The following is a 24,684-nucleotide window of genomic DNA, read 5'->3' as shown; positions in this document are numbered from 1 at the left end:
ATTTTAAGTGATCTGTTTTCTCATATAAAAGACACCCAATGGCCTAGAAAGTTGTGTAATTTGCCCAAGAAGTAATGAATTTTTTTTTGAGACCGATTTTCGCTGTTGTCACCCAGGCTGGAGTGTAATACATGTCAACTCACTGCAACATCTGCCTCCCAGGTTCAAATGATTCTCTTGCCTCAGCCTCCCAAGTAGCTGGGATTACAGACAATGCACCACTATGCCCAGCTAATTTTGTATTTTTAGTACAGATGGGGTTTTACCATGTTGGCCAGGCTGGTGTCAAAACTCCTGACTCAAGTGATCTGCCCACCTCAGCCTCCCAAAGTGCTGAGATTACAGGCATGAGCCACTGTGCCCACCAGAATAACAGATTAAGATGAAAATCTAGCTCTCTTGACCCTGGTACAGTTTTATTTTTAATTCACTCATCACAGTAAATTCTACTTATATGATTATGTGTATATAAAATATATGTAGACATGTTAAAAAGTAAATAAGTGTGGTTGTGTATTTTTCTAGCTGGGTTAGTTTGTGGAGAGACTGATGCACTTGTTGCAAAAATAACAGCTTTTGGCCAAGCACGGTGGCTCACACCTGTAATCCCGCCACTTTGGGAGGCTGAAGTGGGTGGATCACTTGAGGTCAGCAGGAGTTGGAGACCAGCCTGGTCAACATGGCAAAACTCCATCTCTACTAAAAATACATAAATTAGCTGGGTGTGATGGCAATTACAGGAGTGGGTCATTGCACCTAGACTCTCTAAACATGAAAATCTAGGTCTAGGTAATTAATAAGGCTCTGCCTAGCTCTCAAATGTTACAGTTCTCATTTACTTTCGGTCATGGATTACTGTAACTAAATATTTTTGCTTAGAATGGTTAGCAATGAGGTTGGCACATACATACAGTTCCCTAGCTTGACTTCTTAAATGACTGTCATTTGCCAGATGCTTACTATGTGATGATTTTACAAATCATCTAGTCCTCAGAATAATCCTGTGAAGTAGATGGTATGCCCATTTTAGAGATGAAGAAATTGAGCCCCAGGAAGGCTAAATAACTTGTCCAGTTTCATACAGCTAGCATGTGGCAGTGCCAGGGTAAGAAACTAAGTATACCCTGACTCTAAAGCCCATGTTTTATTTAACAAACTTTATAGAACAATGACTGGTAGATAGTGAGGCTTTATAAAAATTGCCTCATCTGATCCTCCCCAACAACCCTCTAAAATAGACACTTATTATCTCCATACTATAGATGACAAAGCTGAGGAACAGAAAGATTAAATAACTTACCTATGTTCTTATTTACCATCTCTCTCTCTTTTTTTTTTTTTTTGAGACGAAGTCTTACTCTGTTACCAGGCTGGAGTGCAGTGGCACAATCTCGGCTCACTGCAACCTCTGCCTCCTGGGTTCAAGCAATTCTTCTGCCTCAGCCTCCTGAGTAGCGGGGACCACAGGCTTGTGCCACCACACCTGGCTAATTTTTTTGTATTTTTAGTAGAGACAGGGTTTCACTGTGTTGGCCAGGATGGTCTCGATCTCTTGACCTCGTGATCCACCCACCTCGGCCTCCCAAAGTGCTGGGATTACAGGCATGAGCCACCACGCCCAGCCTTACCATATCTCTTTCCATAATTGCAAACATTTTAAGATTAACATAACACACATAGCTGGGAACATCTAATTTTTTTTAACCCAATACATTGCAAAGTTAAGAATTACATATTGTTTAAGAGTAACTGTATTATGTTTCCCAAACTTAGAATATTCAGAATTTAAAAATAAATACCCTGACTACCTGGAAGCTTGCTTCAGTCCTATTTCCTGTTTAAAATAATTTACTTTGTCAATTATTGTGTTAAAGATCCAAGCAATGAGTCACTTTTTAGTAATATTACCTATCTGAAAATGTTCTGGTTTTAAATCAGCGATTTGGATTTTTATCTTCACTTTAGATACTTTTATTTATTTATTTATTTTGAGACGGAGTTTCGCTCTTGTTACCCAGGCTGGAGTGCAATGGCGCGATCTCAGCTCACCGCAACCTCCGCCTCCTGAGTTCAGGCAATTCTCCTGCCTCAGCCTCCTGACTAGCTGGGATTACAGGCACGCGCCACCATGCCCAGCTAATTTTTTGTATTTTTAGTAGAGACGGGGTTTCACCATGTTGACCAGGATGGTCTCGATCTCTTGACCTCGTGATCCACCCGCCTCGGCCTCCCAAAGTGCTGGGATTACAGGCTTGAGCTACCGCACCCGGCCTAGAGACATTTTTTGAGTTACAATTTTTGAACTTTAGTAAATTTTGAAATCTTACTAAAATTCTAAAAGTAAGCTTTCCATTATAGGTTATGGCCATTGCACCAACCCATTATATCTGGCAAAGAGAACGCTCTGTTCATCACAGTGGAGCTGTCAGAAACTACAACAGAGATGAAGTTCAGCTGCCCCGGGGACCTAGTGCCACACCACTAGATTGTTCAGTCTGCGGTAAAAAAGGAAGAGATGTTAGACTGGGATTGTCTGCATCATCGTCTTTATCCAGTCATACAGCAGAGGTGTTGGAAAAACATTCTCGGGAATTACACAACTCACTGTCAATGGACGTAACAGGTGATCCTTCTCAAGTTTATACCTGTTCTCAAGGTATGATTTCATAATATGCCAGAATTAGATATATGCATGTCGTTTACTGAGCTCTAGTCAGCCCTTGCTGTCATGGATACATAATAATTTACATACTACAACAATTTAAGTTAAATTAGTCTTGAAACTTTCTCCCCTTTCAGTTACTTTTTGTTTTGTGTACCTATCTGTTTTGTGGTGAACACCTAAACAGATTTTTAATGTGACCTATGTTAAGTTGAAACCTAATGCACCATGAGCTTCAAGTATTTTCTGAATCATTTTGTTGAAATGTTTATTTTATTCAAGTGTTTCAAGAAGAAAATAAATTTACTTGTAACCTCACCTTCCAACTATTGGTTTCTTTCTGTATACTTTTCTAACAAAATTAGAACCACACTATATCTATGCCTGCTTTTTTCTTTTTCTTCTTCTTCTTTTTTTTCTGTTTTTTGAGTCTTGCTTTGTTGCTCAGGCTGGAGTGCAGTGGTGCCATCTGAGCTCACTGCAACCTCCACCTCCCGGGTTCAAGCGATTCTCCTGCCTCAGCCTCCAAGTAGCTGGGACTACAGGTGCGCACCACCACACCCAGATAATTTTTGTATTTTTAGTAGAGATGGGGTTTCACCATATTGGCCAGGCTGGTCTCGAACTCCTGACCTTGTGATCCTCCCACATCGGCCTCCCAAAGTGCTGGGATTACAGGCACGAGCCACTGTGCCCGGCCTAGGCCTGCTTTTTTCATTTATCAGAAAGGATTTTCCCATGTCATTACTGAGTCCTCCAAAAACATTTTTTTTTTAAAACAGAATCTCACTTTGTTGCCAAGGCTGGGTGCAGTGGCATGATCTTGGCTCACTGCAGTGTCTTCCTCCAGGGTTCAGGTGATTATCATGCCTCAGCCTCCGAAGTAACTGGGATTACAGACATGTGCCACCATGCTCAGCTAGTTTTTGTGTTTTTGGTAGAGAGGGTTTTCACCATGTTGGTCAGGCTGGTCTCGAACTCCTGGCCCCAACTGATCTGCCTGCTGGGATTACAGGTGTGAGCCATTGCACCCAGTCCAAAACCTGATTTTTAATCCTGACATGGTATAAGTACCATAATTTCTTCATATATTTCATTTTTGTTGGAATTTAAGTGGCTTTCAACAATAGCGTATTAGAAAAGAATCGTATTAGCTGGAAAAAATTCAACTGCACCGTAATTTCATTCAAATTATTTTTATATATAGTATTCGCTGACATTTCTTTTCTAGAAATGTCTAGAAACAGTACTAGAATAATATTCTATCAGTGATCCTTTTTACTAATAAAGCCTTCCAGATTTTCACCAATCTTAAGACAGGGTAGACAGATTTTTTTTTTAATGGTCCTTTCTAATTCTATCATGAGAAATTAACACATCTGCATTATTTCAGAATCTTACCTATTTGTTTTTGCTACAAAGAGATTAATGGTGGCTACTTAAGCTTTACTAAGGGAGAAACTAGACTCTCAGATTCCTGAAGGTAGGGGTTATGCCTCAGTCATTGTCCCATTTCTTGGCCATAGTAATTACTCAACAAATTTGCATGACAGTATAGTCTCTTCCCTTTCAACACCTTCAGGCATATTTTTTATTATGTTGAGGCAAAGGATCAGTTGAGGCCAGGAGTTTGAGACCAGCCTGGGCAACACAGCAAGATCCCATCTCTTAAAAAAATTGTCTTTTAGCATCCCTCCTCTGCCAGCTTCCTTTAGTCTTTGATCCTTATAATAGGTAAGCTTTACTGAATGTTTACAATGTCCAAGGCAATATATAATACATTTTATATTCATAATATCATTTAATATTCACAGCCAACCGTAGGGTAAATACTATATCTCCACTTAGCAGATAAGGAAACTGAAGCTTGGAGAAGTTAGATAATTTGCCCAAGGAGCTGGAGTGACATATGAACCCAGGTCTCTGACTCTAAGCTAGAGCCTGAATTCCTAAATATTATGTTTTACTGCCCTTTTGATGATATCCTGCCATTGGCAGTGAAAATAAGCTGCAACAGAAGCCTTCTAGCAGACTACTAAGGAAGTGGCAAAAGCATTAAGAACCAAGTCCCTTATGAAAGGCTACATGAAGTGAACTGGGAGAGAATTCCAAGAATTTGAACAGATATTTACAGAAAGCAAAACAGAGCAGTTATATATATATTATTTATATACATATATATAAATAATTCAGACCACCCTCTGTAGAGATCAACAGTAACACCACTCCGTAGTATAGTCCTTGACATCTCAACAGAAAATGTGAGTGCACCCAGAGAAAAAGGGGCTCTGCCAGTCAGTATACTTTGGAGAAAAAATAAAGGTCCTTGAGGGATTGTGGATGAAAGGTGGGGTATTAACTTAGGGGGTTGTAGAAGGAACTGTGTGCTTTCATCCTGTCACTGGATAAAAGCCATGATTTAGGATTTATAGGTCCTATACAGGAAGGAACAAATATTTACCTATAGCCATTTTATTCTGAGTATTAACCCATGGTTAACTGTAAATCTCTTGGTTTCAGGATGTCAGAAGGTAAGCAGTATAAAGGAAAATTATTGATCGTATACATATTTGACCATTAAAAATATACATTCATTTTCCTCCAATAGTTTTTTTTTTTTTTTTTTTTTGAGACGGAGTTTCGATCGTTACCCAGGCTGGAGTGTAATGGCGTGATCTCAGCTCACCGCAACCTCCGCCTCCTGGGTTCAGGCAATTCTCCTGCCTCAGCCTCCCAAGTAGCTGGGATTACAGGCACGTGCCACTACGCCCAGCTAATTTTTGTATTTTTAGTAGAGACGGAGTTTCACCTTGTTGACCAGGATGGTCTCGATCTCTTGACCTCGTGATCCACCTGCCTCGGCCTCCCAAAGTGCTGGGATTATAGGTGTGAGCCACCGCGCCTGGCCTTCCTCCAATAATTTTAATGGAAAGTGAGCTACTTAGGAGTAGAGGGGAGAGTGCAGGATAATAGGGACACACGATGTTACAGGAGTAGGATGAATCTCTCACTGCCTAACAGCTACTGATTTAGTGACCTCTACTAGCAAAATTTTCTTCCTCTAGTCCATGTAAGGTTGGAATCATCTGATAATATGTGGTTACAAAAAACTGAATTCAGAATTCTCCAAGAAAGACACACAAAGTTTATGCTCTTCTTTAGACTTCTATACTAAACTTAGCAAAGATGGTAATCAGTGCTTCCACCTTTCTTTCAAACACAAGCCAGCAACTCCTCAATTTTCAGGTAAAAACATGTTTTCCCACCTTAAAAATTTTTTGCTTAAAAACACATTTAAATAAAAGTTGTAGATAAATATGTTTATGACATTTATTAAGAACAAAATGTTTTTCAATTTGACAAGATGGGGTAAAACGACTGTCAAAAATTTGACTTTTGAGGCCAGGCACAGTGGCTCATGCCTGTAATCCCAGCAATTTGGGAGGCCAGGGGTGGAGATCGCCTGAGGTCAGGAGTTCGAGATTAGCCTGGCCAACATGGTAAAACCCTGTCTCTACTAAAACACAAAAATTAGCTGGGCACGGTGGTGCATGCCTGTAATCCCAGCTATGTGGGAGACTGAAGCAGGAGAATCACTTGAACCTGGGAGGTGGAGATTGCAGTGAGCCGAGTACACTCCAGCCTGTGCAACAAGAGTGAAACTCTTTTTTTTTTAATTTTTAAAGACAGGGTTTTGCTGTTTTAGCCAGGATGATCTCGATCTTCTGACCTTGTGATCCACCCACCTCAGCCTCCTAAAGTGCTGGGATTATAGGCATGAGCCACCACGCCCAGCCTGAAACTCTGTCTAAAAAAAAAAACCAAAAAACAAAAAAATTACTTTTGGGAGGGATAGATGAAGCATTCTTTACGTATTTATTTACATCACAATCACCAATCACATGCTAGACACTTAATCTCATTTAACACCCAAGCTCCTAAGAAATCTTGAAGCAGCATTATCATATTCATTTTACTGATGAAAAAACAAACTCAGAAAAGTCACACCATGACCAGGTAAAACAGTAACAAAAACAAGATGGGAACTCAGTTCTATCTGAATACATAGCACATTTTTATAATAACTAAACTACAGTTGTTTCTCCTTACCATAAGCTGTTGTAAGCTTTATGATACCTGGGCTGGTCCATGTGAAACATAGGTATATATTATGTATTACCTGAGGACCCATGAAATATTAGAGTGAAGGCAAGGGAAAAAAATATACCAAGCCTTAACCCTATGCCATATAGGCAGGCATGTAACATTCCAACTGTTAAATAATCTAAAACCAAATAACTTTTCCTCAGAAATAAATCCTTCTTTGAATTTTCTTATTTATTTTTATCATTACCACCATACTAGCCATCCAGGTTGTAGATCTTTACACGTAATGAAGGCATAATCAGGGCATATAAGTTAATAAGGGCTATGCTAAGTATATGATCAACACTGAGGAGCACAAAAGATTTTAGAATTAATTCTGTGGGTGAGAGCTTTGGTGAAGGCTTTTTTATTTTTTATTTATTTTTTTGTGATGGAGTTTCACTCTTTTGCCCAGGCTGGAGTGCAATGGTACGATTTTGGCTCACTACAACCTCTGCCTCCTGGGTTCAAGCGATTCTCTACCTCAGCCTCCTGAGTAGCTGGGATTACAGGAATGTGCCAGCCACCATGCCCAGCAAATTTTGTATTTTTAGTAGAGACGTGGTTTCTCCATGTTTGTTAGGCTGGTCTCGAACTACCGACCTCAGGTGATTTGCCTGCCTCAGCCTCCCAAAGTGCTGGGGTTACAGGCACAATTCACCGTGCCCAGCCCTGGGGAAGGCTTATCAAAGTAATATGTTAGCTGGGCATTGACTGAGTCCTGTTTTGCCCAGAGAATTAAAGGAAGGGGCTTCTGAATACCAGACAGAAGTTTGAAAATACATCTGGTCCTTGACTTACCTATAGTGACTATACCAATTCAGTGGAAAGCTGTATCATAGTCTCTCTTGATGGTGGGCAGAGGCAGTGAGCTGCAGCTTCCAGGCAGCCATGAAATCATGAGAGTAAATGACTTATTTTCAACAGTGTACTTTACTACCAGATGATGTTGCCCAACTGTAGCCTAATATAAGTGTTCTGAGCACATTAAGGTAGTCTAGGCTAAGCTGTGATGTTTGGTGGTGAGCTATATTAAATGCATCTTCTTTAAAAAAAAATTTTTTTTTTTTGAGACAGAGTTTCGCTCTTGTTGCCCAGGCTGGAGTGCAATGGCACAATCTCGGCTCACCACAACTTCTGCCTCCCGGGTTCAAGAGAATCTTCTGCCTCGGCTTCCTGAGTAGCTGGAATTACAGGCATGTGCCACCACACCTGGCTAATTTTGTATTTTTAGTTGAGACTGGTTTTCTCCATTTTGGTCAGGCTAGTCTCGAACTCCTGGCTTCAGTCTCCTAAAATGCTGGGACTACAGGAGTGCGCCACCATGCCCAGCTAATTTTTTTGTATTTTTAGTAGAAACAGGGTTTCACCATATTGACCAGGATGGTCTCGATCTCTTGACCTCGTGATCCACCAGCCTTGGCCTCCCAAAGTGCTGGGATTATAGGCGTGAGCTACCATGCCCGGCCGGCATTACTATTTTAAGGCCCATAAAACAGGCCAGGCATGGTGGCTCATGCCTATAATCCCAGCACTTTGGGAGGTCAAGGCAGGAGGATTGTTTGAACCTAGCAGTTTAGACCAGCGTGGAAAACATGACAAAATCCCATCTCTACCAAAAAACCCACAAAAATTAGCTGGGCATTGTGGCATGTGTCTGTAGTCCAACTACTTGGGAGGCTGAGGTGGGAGGATTACTTGAGCTTGGGAGACTGAGGTGCAATGAGCCATGATCATGCCACCGCACTCCAGCCTGGGTGATGGAATGAGAATCTATCTCAAAAACAAAACATACAAACAAAAAAACCTTTATTACGCACCAACAGCAGAAAAAAATAACCAAAAACCTATAAAACATCCATATTTAAACAGCAACCTAATCATTTTCACTGTTTATCTGTAAAATATGTATAACCTGAAAGATAAGTGAAAAACATACAAAGTTTTCAAAACAATGTATGGTATGTGTTAAATGCTAAATAACTGGTATCTATGAATAATAATAAGTCCTATTTATAATTAATTCATGTTTCTAAAATGCATTCTCCAAACTTTTTTTTTTTTTTTTGAGATGGAGTTTCGCTCTGTCACCCAGGCTGGAGTGCAGCAGCATGATCTTAGCTCACTGCAACCTTCGCCTCCTGGGTTCAAGCAATTATCCTGCTTCAGCTTCCCAATAGCTGGGATTACAGGCGCCCGCCACCACACCCAGCTAATTTTTGTATTTTTTAGTAGAGACAGGGTTTTGCCATGTCAGCCAGGCTAGTCTTGACCTCCTGACCTCAGGTGATCTGCCTGCCTTGTCCTCCCAAAGTGCTGGGATTGCAGGTGTAAGCCACTGCCTGACCCCCAAACACTGATTTATGTAGTAACACTGAACAATGATTATGTTCTTTCAAGCTGGTTAAAAAAATTCTGAAGGGAATAAAATAGATTCAAGAGCTGTTACATCTTTTGTTACAATTTTTAACAAAATTGTAACAAAAGGTGATTATATCATTCTTAAGTTTCCTCCCATTATTTAAGGTGATTATATCATTCTTAAGTTTCCTCCCATTATTTACTGTAACCCAGATTTCCTTATTATTTTGTAAGACATATATATAAGCCATTATAACATATATTTAAAATGGACAGATACATAAAACTTATCTTTAAATGCATATTTTATATTTCAGTAGTCAATGACCATCAATCAAACAAAGGAAAAAAAACTAATTTCTTGAAGAAAGACAAATCTATGGAGTGGTTTACAGGAAGTGAAGAATGAGATGGCTCAACTAAACCAGTCTGGAACCTTTACTACAAAATGTCAAACCAACTGCAAGACAAGTGTCAAATGGGATGTTTAAGCAGTTTTGCCATGTTGTACATCTTTATTTGTTATTTTCAAAATTATATGTAAAAGTTATATAAGTCATAGTAATAGTTAAAAATACCAATCTATGAAAGTGGTCATTTTCAATGTAACAAGTTCTATTTTGATATTTTTCCATCTTTCAAGTCAGTTGCTGTCATCTGGAGTACTCAGTTAAGTTGTGGTTTGACCTTCCTCAACTTGACAAGAAAAGCTAATTTAAGAGAAGAAAAACGTAAAGTCATTATATTAATTAGATGAAAAAACACCATTTAATATGGTCTGAAAACATTACTCACCTGTATGACCAGCTTGCCAGTGTACTGGTCTAGCAATATAGGGACATGATCCATATGGAAAATCAGAATGTGATCCTTCTGTTGTAAAAAATATATGTACTATAAGCTACATAAAATGTTTTGTAATTTTTTTCATAAAAACTGTTAAAATATGAATTACTCTCATAATAAAGTTTTTTCTCTCATTTTTTCCTTGCATTTATTTTAGAACTACTTTGCCAGTTATTATACAGAAACAATTTGTCAATGATTATATAATAAATATAGATGATTTCATAACCAAATGGATAAGCCCATATTATAAATCAATGGATACTTGAAAACATGTTCATGGCCTAAATAATGTGTATATACAACAAAGACCTAAACTTAGTTCTTTCAAGAATTTCAGCAGCATCTTAGAAGTTGCTTTTTGGAATATTAACTATTTGCCTATCAGGTCCCACTAAATTCATTCCCTTCAGTAATAATCACTTATCTAAATTTAAAACATTCTTAGTATATTTAAATTATTTCACAAGTCGAGCTCCTTGTGACAAGTAAAACATGAATACTATAAAAAGCTCAATCCTAGGCCTGGTGCGGTGGCTCACACCTGTAATCCCAGCACTTTAGGAGGGCGAGGCGGGCGGATCACCTGAGGTCAGGAGTTCAAGACCAGCCTGGCCAACAAAGCAAAACCCTGTCGCTACTAAAAATACAAAACTTAGCTGGGTGGTGTGTGCCTGTAGTCCCAGCTACTCAGGAGGCTGAGCAGGAGAATCACTTGAACCCAGGAAGTGGACATTTCAGTGAGCTGAGATCGTGCCACTGACTCCAGCCTGGTAACAGAGTGAAACTCCGTTTCAAAAAAAAACAAAAACCACAAAACAAAATTCAATTATTCAATTATTCGAAGGTATTAGAGTTTTATGTAAAAGGCAGGAAAAGTCATTTTTCTGTCCCTTATATATTTTAGCAGAATAAAAATATCACACTTCAATTTCTATAGAAAATCACTGAGGAATATTTTCATAATCTATTGGTCAGGATACTCAGGAGCTCATTCTCCATTTATTACTGCATACATAAAGTAAAACTGAAGCTCACCATCGTCATCCTCTTCAAACGGCTCACCTTCAACTCCAATTTTCTCTTGAGAATGTAGTTGTACATTTGTGTTGACTTCAGGTTCTACTCTTTGAGCTAAAATTCCATTTTTCTGTTTTGCAAGGCAAACCAACCAATCTCTGACAATGACCTCACTTATCTTTTCACAGGAAAGAGCAAGTTCACAGATGCGAATTCCATCTAAAAGTTCAATAACCTGTGTGATGCTTTCAGAAAAGTGAAAAATGTACTTTACATTTCTACTAAAATAATAACTACATTTATTTAAGTTCCGTATACCCTGTGTCCAAATTTAAATGCTATAGTTAAATGAAGGCAGGAGAGGGTTTAAATATGCAAGTCAGAAGGCAAAATAAGTACTTTCACAGATTTCTCAGTAAATCAATACAGAGACTATAACATTACTGATCAATCCCATTATACTTTTAAAACTTTTCTCCCAGATTATCAGAAGAAAATATGCATCTTATATTACTATTTATGTAAAGAATGATTTAAACAGTAACATAGGGCCGGGTGTGGTGGCTCAGACCTGTAATCCCAGAACTTTGGGAGGCTGAGGCGGGAGGATCACTTGAGGTCAGGAGTTTGAAACCAGCCTGGCCAAAAGGGCAAAACCCCATCTCTACTAAAAATACAAAAATTAGCCAGGCATGGTGGCATGTGCCTGTAATTCCAGTTACTCAGGAGGCTGAGGCAAGAGAATCATCTGAACCTGGGAGGCAGAGGTTGCAGCAAGCCGAGCACAACACTACACTCCAGCCTGGGTGACAAAGCGAGACTCCATATCAGAAAAAATAAAATAAATTAATTAATGAAAAAAATTAAAACTAAATACTAGTAATATTAACGAACTTGGGACTTGTCATTTTATAACAGTTTTAAAAGATGCCACATACACTTTATTCAGTTACAAATGAGTATTTTGGCTAGGCACAGTGGCTCATGCCTGTAATCCCAGCACTTTGGGAGGCAGATGGGCAGATCATCTGAGGTCAGGAGTTTGAGACTAGCCTGGCCAACATGATGAAACCCCATCTCTACCAAAAATACAAAAATTTAGCTGGGTGTGGTGGTGGGCGCCTATAATCCCAGCTACTCGAGAGGCTGAGGCAGAATAATTGCTTGAACCCAAGAAGCAGAGGTTGCAGTGAGCTGAGATCATACCACTGCATACTACAGCCTGGGTGACAGAGTAAGACTCCATCTCCAAAAAGAAAAAATATCTTAGTTTGGTACTTAAGCAAAAGTGCATTTAAAAGTCACATTGCAAAGAAAAACAGTTCTGTTACTCACTTTGCTAGATATACAGCACATACACCACCATGCTTAAGATGTGGGTAAAAAACAGGCAAAGCAACATGAGGATTTAACATATCCAAAGCTACCTGTGTGGGGGGGAAGAGAACTGGATCAGTCTGATTCTGTTTAAATAAAGCATAAGTTTTCTTACCGTGGTAAAATGACACACTTTTGGAAAGCAATTACTCAAAATTATTTCATGTTTTAGAATGTTGTATTATTAACGATCATTTTACTGTTCCCAAAAGGATATGTTAGTTATTATACAGCTGGGCTAGGCGGCTCATGCCTGTAATCCCAATACTTTGGGAGGCTGAGGCAAGAGGATCCATTTGAGGCCGAGTTTGAGACCAGCCCAGGCAAAATAGTGAGACCCTGACTCTACCAAAAAAAAAAAAAAAAAAAAATTAGCTGGGTGCCGTGGCACAAGCCCACAGTCCCAGCTACTCAGGAAGCGGAGGCGGGAGGGGCACTGGAGCCCAGGAGTTCGAGGCCGTAGTGACTTACGACTGTGCCATCACACTCCACCCCGGGCAAGAGTGAGATCCTGTCTCAGGGAAGAAAAAATTGTCATAATACTTGATGATACTGAAAAATCAAAATGATATGTCTTGTATTTGGCAATATTAATATGGAAATATTCATTTGGCTATGTATGTATATATGAATATAACCAAAGAAAGATTCCTATATTCCTGTATTATAATATTGCCAATGTAAAACATGCCATTATAACACAAAAAATTAAAACATTTAATACAATGTGAATTTATATATTTGTGAATATATATTTGGTTTTTCTTTTTTTGAGATGGAGTCTTGCTTTGTTGCCCAGGCTGAAGTGCAGTAGCGCGATCTTGGCTTACTGGAACCTCCACCTCCCAGGTTCAAGCGTTTCTCCTGACTCAGCCTCCCGAGTGGCTGGGATTGCAGGCGCCCACCACCGTACTGGACTAATTTTTGTATTTTTAGTAGAGACAGGGTTTCACCATGTTAGCCAGGCTGGTCTCGAACTCCTGACCTCAGGTGATCCACCCACCTTGGCCTCCCAGAGTACTGGAATTACAGGCATGAGCCACCACACCCAGTCCAGAAGTATATTTTAGGAAGATTAATCTAGAGATGAGGGGAATGGGTTAGAAGAGGGAAGGCCCAGGAGGTGAGATGGCAGCTAGGAGAAGAATTAAGTAGACAAAGGGAGCAACTAAAAAAACAATGGTGGGAATGTGAAAAGAAATTTATGTTTAACATATGCCTTCTGATCTTTGATCAAACACCTACCCACAAGCAATACTCTTACCAATGTACAATTTTTAGAAATGTTCTTAAGGAAATTATTCATGATCTAGCTTCTATTTAACAGTTCTGTATTATATTTATGAACACCAGCTATAATTCTTTGGCCCTAGCAGTATATAATTCTCCCCCAGCAGCTGACACCGCTCCTCCTTCTCTATTCCCTCATAATGAGTAATCATCTGGCACTATTATTCAAGAGAGATTAACTGAATGAATCTAAAAAGGCGTATTCTTTTTAGATCAGGAATGGTTCAGCAGGCTTCTACAAAGCTCCAATGATATCATTAAAATCCTTTGTTGTGTTTCATGCTCATCAAGCAAACTTCTGATGACCAATTTAATCTCCCAGGTATTTTTGACATTCCTATGGATGACCTAACAGAGCCTTTTCCCCTTATTGAGCTGTAACATGCAACCCAAAGATGAGAAAAAAGAACTGAGGTCTTTGTGTCCATAAGCTGTGCCACTAATACTACAGGCTTTAGTTATATCAGAGCTAGAAGTCAGTGTTGATAAAAATCATTTTCGTGGCTAGGCACAGTGGTTCACACCTGTAATCCCAGCACTTTGGGAGACTGAGGCAGGCAGATTACCTGAGGTTAGGAGTTCAAGACCAGCCTGGCCAACATAGTGAAACCCCATCTCTACTGAAAATATAAAAATTAGCTGGCCATGGTGGCATGCACCTGTAATCCCAGCTACTTGGGAGGCTGAGGCAGGAGAATTGTTTGAACCTGGGAGGTGGAGGTTGCAGTGAGCTGAGACTGTGCTACTGTATCCAGCCTGAGCAAGAGTGAGACTCTGTCTCCCAAAAAAAAAAAAAAAACTTCTCTCCTCTTTGAACTTTGCTTCCTTTCTCACCAAAATAGTCCACCCTTCCAGTAGCCAAATAAGGAAAGCAAGGAAGACTCCTGACCAAGACCTCAGTCCACAGTATGAAGCTAAGAACTGTGAAGTGGGATCACTAAAGACAGGGCAACTTACACTGGGATTCTGAAACTCTGAAGCCAGCAAATACCTCCATGTGTCAGATCTCCACCATGTCTCACCACAGCTTGTCATCTATCTTTTTTTCCTTTTTGAGATGAAATTTCACTCTTGTGGCTTAGGCTGGAAAGCAATGGTGCAATCTCAGCTCACTGCAACCTCCGCCTCCCGGGTTCAAGCGATTCTCCTGCCTCAGCTTCCTGAGTAGCTGGGATTACAGGCATGCACCACCATGCCAAGCTAATTTTGCATTTTTAGTAGAGAATATTGGTCAGGCTGGTCTTGAACTTCCAACTTCAGGTGATCCACCTGCCTCGGCCTCCCAAAGTGTGAGAATACAGGTGTGAGCCACCACGCCTGGCCTCTTGTCATCTATCTTTTTACCTTCATCTACTCTGCTTCTTTTCCCTAAGTCAACCTCCTACTATTTCTCTTCCTCACAATCTCTCTGCTCCACTTTCTGGAGCTTTGTCCATGACAAACACCTCTGTCCTCAACATCTTCAATGAACACACTGCCCTTACATCCTGACTTTAACGGTCGAAAGCCTTCTGCCTATTTCCTGTCAAATGGAAGCTACTTATTCCCCCAAAATCTCACAATTCAGGTTAGGTGCTGGGTTCAATATGCTTCCAATGCTGCTTCCAAAGTATGTTTTCTTTTTTCTTTTTCTGAAACTGATATCATAGGAACCATGAAGTACGATTTCTTTATCCTGGGAATGCTGAGGTTCGTGGTGCTCAACTAGCCTTTGGCCATAGTTTTTGGTCATTATCCTACATTTATTGATAACTTTATCACCCAACTTGCTAACTCAGTATGTCTCTCTGCCCGAAATTCCACCGTGAGATTAAAAGGCATGAAACAAAAATATTCTTTCCGTCCCTAGAGATAGATATGAAGCAAATGAAGGAAGACCGTTGCCCATACAAAAGCAGCCTGACCCCTATTTTCTTTGCAGTCAAAGCAATAACACAGGACCCATGTTAGAAAACTTACTGCGTCAAATGTTAAAGATTTTATGTCTTCAGCCGCTCTTGAGAAATCCTTATGAATAAAATCCACATTGTCTGGCCACTCTTCTACATGACTTAATTTCCATGAATCACGCCAGTGTTTGTAATTCTTCTTAGCCAGATTATGGTGGTCTTTTCGTACCTCAAAACTTATGACTCGTCCTTGTGATCCAACTTAAGTAAAAAATAATTTGATATTTCATAGGATTAATCATTTTATTAAAACGTGTCAAAAATTTATTTTGCAAAGGTACATGTATATAAAAAAAAATTCAAATAGTTCAATGTTACAAGTCTTCCTCCCATCCCTGATCCCCAATTAATCTCCCTCTTCAGAGGCAACCACATTACCAGTTATTTACCCTTCCCATGATAGTCACTACCCATACAAGCATGCAAGTATCTCTCTCTGTTTTTAATACACATTGTGGTGTATTATACACACTGTCTTGTACTTTCCTTCTTACTTTCTAATGTCATTTCAGTGAGTCTAGATGTACTGCATTCTTTTTAAAAAAATTTGCATTCTTTTTAACAGCCATTATATTCTGGGGTATGGCTATAATGAACATTTAGCTTGTTTCTAGTCATATGCTAATACAAACAATACTACAATGAAAATTCTTGTACCTAAGTCTTTGTGTCAAGCCAGTATATCCCCACAGGATGAAGTCCTAAAAATGGAATTGCTGGCTCAAGGGTATGTGAAGTTATTCATACAATATTAAATTGTCCACATAAGTGGTATCAACTTATATGCCAACCAGCAATGTATTAGAATACCCATATCTCTATACTCTCCCTGACAAAGAGTTATTGAACTTTTCATCTGTGTCAATCTAAAAAGTGAATAAAGTTTACATTTTTAATGTAGATTTTTGAGTTTTGTTTCATTTTTTCTTGAGACAAGGTCTCACTCAGTCACCCAGGCTAGAGTGTGGTTGTGCAATCACAGCTCACTGCATCCCCTGCCTCCCAAGCTCAAGCAATCCTCCCACATCAGCTGGGAAGCTGGGACAACAGGTGTGCCCCATCACACCCAGCTAATTTTTTTATATTTTTGGTAGAGACAGGTTTTCGTCATGTTGCCTGGGCTGGTCTCAAACTCACAAGCCCAAGCAATCTGCCTGCCTCGGCCTCCCGAAGTGCTGGGATTATCGACATGAGCCACCATGGTCAGCCTTTTAATGTAGTTTTTAACGTGCATTTCTTTTATTATGGGAGGGGACATGAGGAGGCGTCTGTGGGGCAGGGACACTCCCTACCTTGATCTGGGTAATAAGTGCACGAGTGGTCACTATACAAGGATTCATTGAGGTATACACTTATGACCTGCACACTTTTCTGTAGCTATGTTATATTCCAATAAAAAGTATACTTAAGAAAAAAGCAGCAGCATTAGAGAGCACGGAGGAAACAAGACAGAGCAAAGAAAATGGAGGGAGGGTTAGAAAGAGACTGACTAGAAGGGCTGGGCACAGTGGCTCATGCTGTAATCCCAGCACTTTGGGAGGCCAAGGCAGGCAGATCACAAGGTGCGGAGTTTGAGACCAGCCTGACCAACATGGTGAAACCCGTCTCTACTAAAAATACAAAAACTTAGCCAGGTGTGGTGGTATACACCTGTCATCCCAGCTACTCAGGAGGCTGAGGGAGGAGGAGAATCAATTGAACCCGGGAGGTGGAGGTTGCCGTGAGCTGAGATTGTGCCACTGCACTCCAGCCTGGATAACAGAGCAAGACTTCATCTCAAAAAAAAAACAAAACAAAACAAAAGAAAGAACAGAAAAGAAAGAAAGAGACTGAATGGAATAAATGTACAAAATGGAAAGAAAGACAGCTGCGGCTGGGCGTGGTGGCTCATGCCTGTAATCCAAGTACTTTGGAGGCCAAGGCGGGCAGATCACCTGAGGTCAGGAGTTCAAGACCAGCCTGACCAACATGGTAAAACCTTGTCTTAATTAAAAAAAAAAAAAGACAGTTGCTTAGTTGCTTACATTCGGTTTCTCAGAGAATGCTATCTCAGTATTAGGTATTTTCCCAAATATCTTTCTAACTTTCTGTTGTTATTAATGAACAAATTGAACATTTTCTTTGTTATCGAGATCCAGCTCAATCCAATCTCTTACCTGCTTTGGATAAAAATAAGCTCATTCCACCAGAGCCTGAGCCAGCTTCCAAAACAGTATCACCTGGGCTGATATCCATCATTGAGAGAAGCATATTAATATCCTATGATTGAAAACAGTATGGGTGACTCAGAGACCAATAAATATGTACTAAGCACCTAGTCTTATCTTACACTGGGGGATATGGAGAAGAAGGGAGTGAAAAACAAATTAGACTCTGGACCTGCCTACAGAGTTTATATTTTGCTTAACGAAATGAGAGATCCAAGAATCAATTAACAAATAATGCAACACTTCAGAATAATACCAAAATTACAGACAATAAGATCAGGAGGCGCTCAGAGAAAGGAGGAAGCAGCAGGATGGCCAAATTTAAAGACAAAGAGTAGACAATTTATGGGAACAACAACAAGGTAAAAACAGCTTTAAACAAAGCAGAGGTAGAATGAGCCCAGCTTGTTCATCTCAGGAGAGATAGGGAGAGAACTAAATGCCAGTATGAGGCATTAGAACTTGGCCCAGTAAGCAACTGGGATATGTCACTGAGGTGATATAAATGGCATTTTATGAGAATTAATCTGGCAGAAGAAATACAGGACCTACTGGAGAAAAATCAAGAGGCAGGAAGACCAGTTAAGAATTTACTATATAATCTCTGCATAAAATGATGTACTTCCTATTTATTTATATATTTATTTATGAGATGGAGTCTTGCTCTGTTGCCCAGGCTGGAGTACAGCGGAGCGATCTCAGCTCACTGCAACCTTCTCTTCCCGGGTTCAAGCAATTCTCCTGCCTCAGCCTCTTGAGTAGCTGGGATTATAGGGACCCGCCACCACGCCTGGCTAATTTTTGTATTTTGACTAGCAATGGGGTTTCACCATGTTGGCCAGGCTGGTCTCGAACTCCTGACTTCAGGTGATCTGCCCGCCTTACACTCCCAGAGTGCTGAGTTTACAGGCATGAGCCACTGTGCCTGGCCAAATGATGAACTTCTAATTTAGAATTAAGACACTATATAGCAGCGGTCCCCACCTTTTTGGCACTAGGGACTTGTTTCGTGGAAGACAATTTTTCCGCAGATGAAGATTGTTCCACCTCAGATCATTAGGCATTAGGTTCTCATAAGAAGTGTGCAACCTAGATCCCTCTCGTGCGCAGTTCACAACAGAGTTTGCGCTCCTATGAGAATGTAATTCCATGGCTGATCTGACAAGAGATGGAGCTTAGATGGTAAACGCTCACTACCCACTGCTAACCTTCTGTGTGGCCCAGTTCCCTGCTACAGGCCACGCACTGGTACCAATCCTCTGCCTGGGGGTAAGGGAGCCCTGCTATATAAGAAAAAAAAAGAGACTATGCTAGAAATAGATCAGAGGACCCGTTTGCCAAACATATAATTGGAAGAATTGTTTTTGTTAACACAACAGGAATATCATGGATGACAGTAATAACAGCTGTTTTTTAAATTAAAAAAAAATTTTTCTTCGAGACAGTCTAACTCTGTTGCCCAGGCTAGAGTGCAGTGGTGCGGTCTTGGCTCACTGCAACCTCCGCCTCCTGGGTTTAAGTGATTCTCCTGCCTCAGCCACCTGAGTACCTGGGACTATAGGCTCGTGTCACTATGCCTGGCTAATTTTTTACATTTTTAGATAGAGACAGGGTTTCACCGTGTTAGCTAGGCTGGTCTCAATCTCCTGACTTTGTGATCCGCCCACCTCAGCCTCCCAAAATGCTGGGATTACAGGCGTGAGCCACCGTGCCCAGCCTAAAATTTATTTTAAAAATTATTTTGATGACGGTGTCTCACTCTGATGCCCAGACTGGAGTGTAGTGGTGCAATAGTACCCCGCTGCATTCTCGAACTTCTGGGCTCAAGCAATTCTCTCACTTCAGCCTCCCAAGTAGCTGAGACCACAGGCATGTACCACCATGCCAGGTTAATGTTTTACTTTTTACTTTTTATAGAGATGGGGTTCCTCTATATTGGCCAGGTTAGTCTTGAACTCACAGCCTAAAGCAATCCTCCTGCCTTGGCTTCACAAAGCACTGATATTATAGGTGTGAGTGACTACACCTATCCCCCAACATTTTTTTTGAGATAGGGGCTTACACTGTTGCCCAGGCTGGAGTGCAGTGGCAAGATCATGGCTCTCTGCAGCCTCAAATTCCTGGGCTCAAGCAATCCTCCCATATCAGCCTCCTGTGTAGCTAGGACAACAGGTGTGTTCCAACACACTGGCTAATTTTTTATTCTTTCTAAAGACAAGGTCTTCCTATGTTGCCCCGGCTGGTCTCAAACTTCCAGGTTCAAATTATCGTCCTGCCTCAGCCTCCCAAAATGCTGAGATTACAAGCGTGGCCACTGCACTCAGCCTCTGGTCATATTTTTAATACTAAGATGGGATTACAGGGAGATCAGTTTTTAAAAATCAGTGGAGGTATTCTCTTAAGCATTTCAAAGTTGTAAAAGTTGAAGTCAAACTATCTGCAGCCTATTTGGAGGCCATAAAGAGAAGTCAGCACCTAGCAAATTCAGTATTTAAATTCCTTCTTAGAATGGAATTTTATCTGTGACAAATGGAAAGGCAGAAAGTACATTAAAGATGCATATTTATAACTTCATGAAATAGAACTAATCTCTCTTGATTTTGTCTAATGGGGAGAAAGCAGACATGGGGAAGCAAGATAAAATTACAGAAGTCTTTTAGTTTTCTTCAAGAGCTATGATACCATGGCCAGGAGCAGTCGTCCTCACCTGTAATCCCAGCACCCTCAAGGGAGGATCCTTTGAGCCTAGAGAAGTTTGAGACCAGTCTGAGCAAATTAGAGTGACCCTAACTCTACAAAAAAAATGTTTTTTGATTAGCTAGGCATAGTGACATGCGCCTGTGCTCCCAGCTACTCAGGAGGCTGAGGTAGAAGACTGCTTGAGGCCAGGAGGTCAAGGCTACAGTAAGAGGTTATTGAGCCACTGCACTCTAGCCTGGGTGACACAGCGAGACCCTGTCTTTAAAGACAAAAAAGCTTATGATACCTCAGCAGCCTAAGTTTTCTTAGTCCCTGGGTACACCTTTTAAAATACAGACTGGATTCCTACTCAGAACCTTCCAATGGTCCTTCACTATACATGGAATAAAATACTCCAACCACACCTCATACTGGGTCCCTCACCTGACCCACTCAGGCACAACAGGAATGCTGCTGTATTCCTCCCTTTGCAAGAACAATTCTGTTCCTAGATCTTTACAAGGCAAGCTCTTCCTTATTTAGGATTCCTATCAAGTGTATCTCCTTAGTGACCATCTCTACTCACCTGACATAATTATGTTCCTACCCCAGGTCACCCAAAACGATGTCATTGTTAATGTTATTTGCCTTCGTGACACTCAATACTACTGAAAATGACCTTATTCTTTCATTTACATGTTTGTTCTTTGTCACCCCTTCCAGAGTGTAAGGTCTACGTTGAGAGCAAGGACTGCAGTTCAACACTATACCGCCCTAAATAGTGCCTTGAATATGGAAGGCAGTCAATTATTTGCTGAATAAATAATGAATGAATCCTGATCTGGAGAAGGAGGGAGAGTTGTGTTACACAGGAACATTCTACTCAAGGACTGTGACTGTGACTAAGGATTGAAACAAACTGCTAGCAATAGATGATTATCATAAACTTCAAACTAGGGCTGGGAACGGTGGCTCTCGCCTGTAATCCCAGCACTTTGGGAGGCTGAGGTGGGTGGATCACTTGAAATCAGGAGTTGGAGACCAGCCTGGGCAAGATGGAGAAACCCCATCTCTACAAACATTAGCCCAGTGTGGTGGCACACGCCTATGGTCCTAGGTACTCAGGAGGCTGTGGTGGGAGAATTGCTTGAACCCAGGAGGCAGAGATTGCAGTGAGCCAAGATCATGACACTGCACTCCAGCCTGGATGACAGTGAGAACTTGTCTCAAAAAAGACTGAAAGTAGGCTCTAGGCAGTTAACTTTTTAATAAAGAATAGTCATTTTATGTTTAGTGTTGACTGTTAGCTATGTTAATACAAAACTCTATTTCTTCCCTAACAAGAAAAGCACCGTATCTATTGTTGATAAAATATACTCTCATAACATGCCCTACTGAATATGATTAAAATATCACCATAATAGTGTTACAAAATTGTTCCCTAAGAGTTCAGCATTCTCTTGAATCCTGAGTAACGAGGAACAAAATTAGTGCTTATTATGTACCTACTGAGTTCACATCACACTAACAGAAAGTTGAGATATTACCCACATTTTACAAACAAGGGAATCGAGACTCCCAGTTAAAATTAAAATCTAGTTGTTTGCTAATTCTAATTTTCATCGTGATATGTAAAAGTTATATCCATTGGTTTATTTTAAAAGGCTAAGTATAATTTTAAAAAATCCAAACGTTCTGAGCTGTCCTTTGAGTATACTGATCAGGACTGAGTACTGCATCTGTCTTTGCTCCTCCTGGAACCAATACACACCTTATCTCCATCGCATTACCTTTGGGTACGTTATGGCAGCCCCTCTTTTCATCAATAATATATAGTCTTCTAATGCTGGCCTCCTCATCATGAACTGCTTACCGGAGGAACTCCTCAGTATCTGGCCAGGGAACTTCCCCACGATCTTGCTGAACGGGACTGCCCCCCAGTTACTATTTAAGAGTCCGACGTTGCTCAACCTAAATAATTTCTTAAATTGTGTTTCTCTCTCCCCAGTCTCAGCTAAAATCAGTTCCCCAGCCTGGAAGGGTCTCTCTCTGGAAGCTGAACAAGAAGAGGAGACATGAGGCTCTTTGACCTCGATAGCGCAATGGGCCTGCGACAGCATCGAGGGATCCTCGGATCCCTGCTGTGCGGGACCGCACCGGCCCCGGTCTCCGCTCGAGTCCTCGCGCTCTGGAGGGGATGACTCTTCCCGCGGCGTCGGAAGTCTGAGGCTTTCCACTGACGAAAGACATCCAGTCCCAATGTCCGAGATGCTCAGAGGAAGAGATGGGCAAGACTCTGCTCCTGGGGTTTTCCTCTGTACTGTCTCGTGCTCTCTTTCTCTGTCTCTCAGATCTCTAGGCGAGGACCTGCAACACAGTGACCGAGCTCCCTTGAAGGGCTCTTGCCCCGGGCGGCGCAGGAATGAATTGGTTCCGAGATCCTGCCGCAGGGATAGCAAAACAGGACCGCAACGCGCCGCCATCAGCATAGTGTTTCGCGCAGGCGCCGTCGCAGACGAGTGACGCAGGCCCCGCGCGACCACTCCTTTCACCGTCGCGCGCACGGCTCAGCAGCCCGAGGCTCCCACAGTTGCGCAGGGCTCTACAGCTCCGCGACTGCGCCTGCGTCGCGAAGGAGGCGGTCGGCCTAGTGGAGCAGTGGCGCAGAAGTCGCGTGAGTTGCTGGGTTAGTGACCATTCAAAGGAGTATGTCCTCGCGCGCAGGCGCCCGTTTTCACTTTAGGAATGTGGGCAAAGGGAAGAATTTACCGCTAACAGACGTCCTCCAGGTTCGCTTGGGGACCGGAAGATTGAGAGACAAAACTGGCCAAAGCGCTGTGCAGCTGTGAAGTCCCAGGCTTAGCTCGCTGTGTTCTTGAACACGGAAGTTACCTAGTCACCCCCAAGATGTATGAGTAGAGCTAACCCCGGCATGCATTTGACAGACGGCGTGGGACGGGCTACTCGCTGACCGGCTCTCCTTTCCCAGTTGACCGGGACATCCCCCAGCCCCAAGTCCTTTTAGACGGGGCTGTGAACATCTGCCGGTCCCCTCACCCACCCATCCGGGAAGGTCTATTCGCGTATTCACTATGTGCTTACGTAATAGATGTTTTTATGATTAAAATATAACTAGTTTACCTCCCAAAATAGAAGCGGCTTAAAATGGAAACATACCTTTGGAGCCCAAAGTTATTTAACATTAAATAACTAGCTTCCCAGCATTTTGGAAGGTCTAGGCAGGCGGATCACTTGAGGTCAGGTGTTGGAGTCCAGCCTGGCCGACATGGTGAAACCTCGTCTCTACCAAAAATACAAAAATTAGCTGAGCATGGTGGCTTGCGCCTGTAATCCCGGCTACTAGGGAGGCTGAGGCAGGAGAATCGCTTGAACCCAGGAGGCAGAGGTTGCAGTGAGCCTAGATTACGCCATTGCACTCCAGCCTGGGCGACAGAGCTAGACTCCATTCCGCGGGGGAAAAAATTAGTCGGGAGCAATGGTGCACGCCTGTAATAATACCAGCTACAAGGGAGGCTGACGGACGAGAATAGCTTGAACCCTGGAGGCGGAGGTTGCAGTTAGCCAAGATGGAACCACCTTTGCACTCGAGCCTGCGTGGCACAGCAAAACTCTTTCTCAAAAAAAAAAAAAAAAATTCACTAGCCTCTTTGCTGGATATTGGTTCACTGGGCAAAAGTTTATGGAGAGTCTGTTACAATTCCGTAGCAAAGCCACTTTATGAGTAAAAGAACTGGCCCAGGGAGATTCAATAATTTGGGCAAACAGGCATGTTGGCTTACACCTGTAACCCCGACACTTTGGGAGGCCCAGGCCGAAGGATTGCTTGATCCTAGGAGTTCAAGGCCTGCCTGTGCCATATAGGGAGATTGCCATCTACAAAATATATATATATATATATATTAATAATAATAAGTTGGTCAAGATCCATAGCTGACTAGTGGCATGGCAGAGTTTCCTGTTTGGTTAGTCTAGTTCAGCAGCCCATGCTCTTTGTACTGTAACACCGCTTGGAAAAACTGGTCAACAGTACAGTTGAACTTAAATTCCAAATATATATAATATATAGTCATTACATTGCACTCCAGCCTGAGTGACTATCTCTCTCTCTCTCTCTCTCTCCATATAT

At 41.5% G+C, this 24,684-nt stretch overlaps 2 protein-coding genes across 23 annotated transcripts in view; one reads left to right on the top strand and one right to left on the bottom strand.

Moving 5' to 3' along the window:
* SPDYA (speedy/RINGO cell cycle regulator family member A) overlaps positions 1 to 10,149 on the top strand; it is a 37,324-nt gene extending 27,175 nt beyond the window's left edge. For 6 of the 21 annotated variants that reach the window (XM_035272932.2, XM_054245094.2, XM_035272937.3 and 3 more), the window contains 2 exons: positions 2,359 to 2,656; positions 9,487 to 10,149. In XM_035272932.2, the coding sequence (XP_035128823.1) occupies positions 2,359 to 2,656; positions 9,487 to 9,578 (390 nt within the window). In that variant the 3' untranslated portion in view covers positions 9,579 to 10,149. Of the gene's footprint in view, positions 1 to 2,358; positions 2,657 to 7,885; positions 8,005 to 9,486 lie in introns of all 21 variants that reach the window. The other 15 variants (XM_054245093.2, XM_054245092.2, XM_054245096.2 and 12 more) reach the window with 7 other exon arrangements.
* TRMT61B (tRNA methyltransferase 61B) lies at positions 9,460 to 23,034 on the bottom strand. 2 transcript variants are annotated; one of them, XM_002757905.6, is made up of 7 exons: positions 22,328 to 23,034; positions 17,808 to 17,910; positions 15,662 to 15,852; positions 12,371 to 12,462; positions 11,054 to 11,280; positions 9,965 to 10,042; positions 9,460 to 9,879 (listed from the first exon to the last, which is right to left on the bottom strand). In XM_002757905.6, exons 1-7 carry the CDS (start codon positions 23,024 to 23,026, stop codon positions 9,836 to 9,838), a joined length of 1,434 nt encoding a protein of 477 aa, XP_002757951.1. In that variant the 5' UTR covers positions 23,027 to 23,034; the 3' UTR covers positions 9,460 to 9,835. The 2 variants fall into 2 exon arrangements, with proteins under 2 accessions (XP_002757951.1, XP_008979195.1); XM_008980947.5 differs by having other exon boundaries at positions 9,665 to 9,879; positions 11,081 to 11,280.
* Positions 23,035 to 24,684: the final 1,650 nt, after the last annotated feature.

The sequence above is a fragment of the Callithrix jacchus genome, chromosome 14, assembly GCF_049354715.1.
Source record: "Callithrix jacchus isolate 240 chromosome 14, calJac240_pri, whole genome shotgun sequence".
Taxonomy (NCBI): Eukaryota; Metazoa; Chordata; class Mammalia; order Primates; family Cebidae; genus Callithrix; species Callithrix jacchus.
Note: the sequence above shows the minus strand (reverse complement) of the source record. Positions and strands in the feature narration are given on the sequence as shown.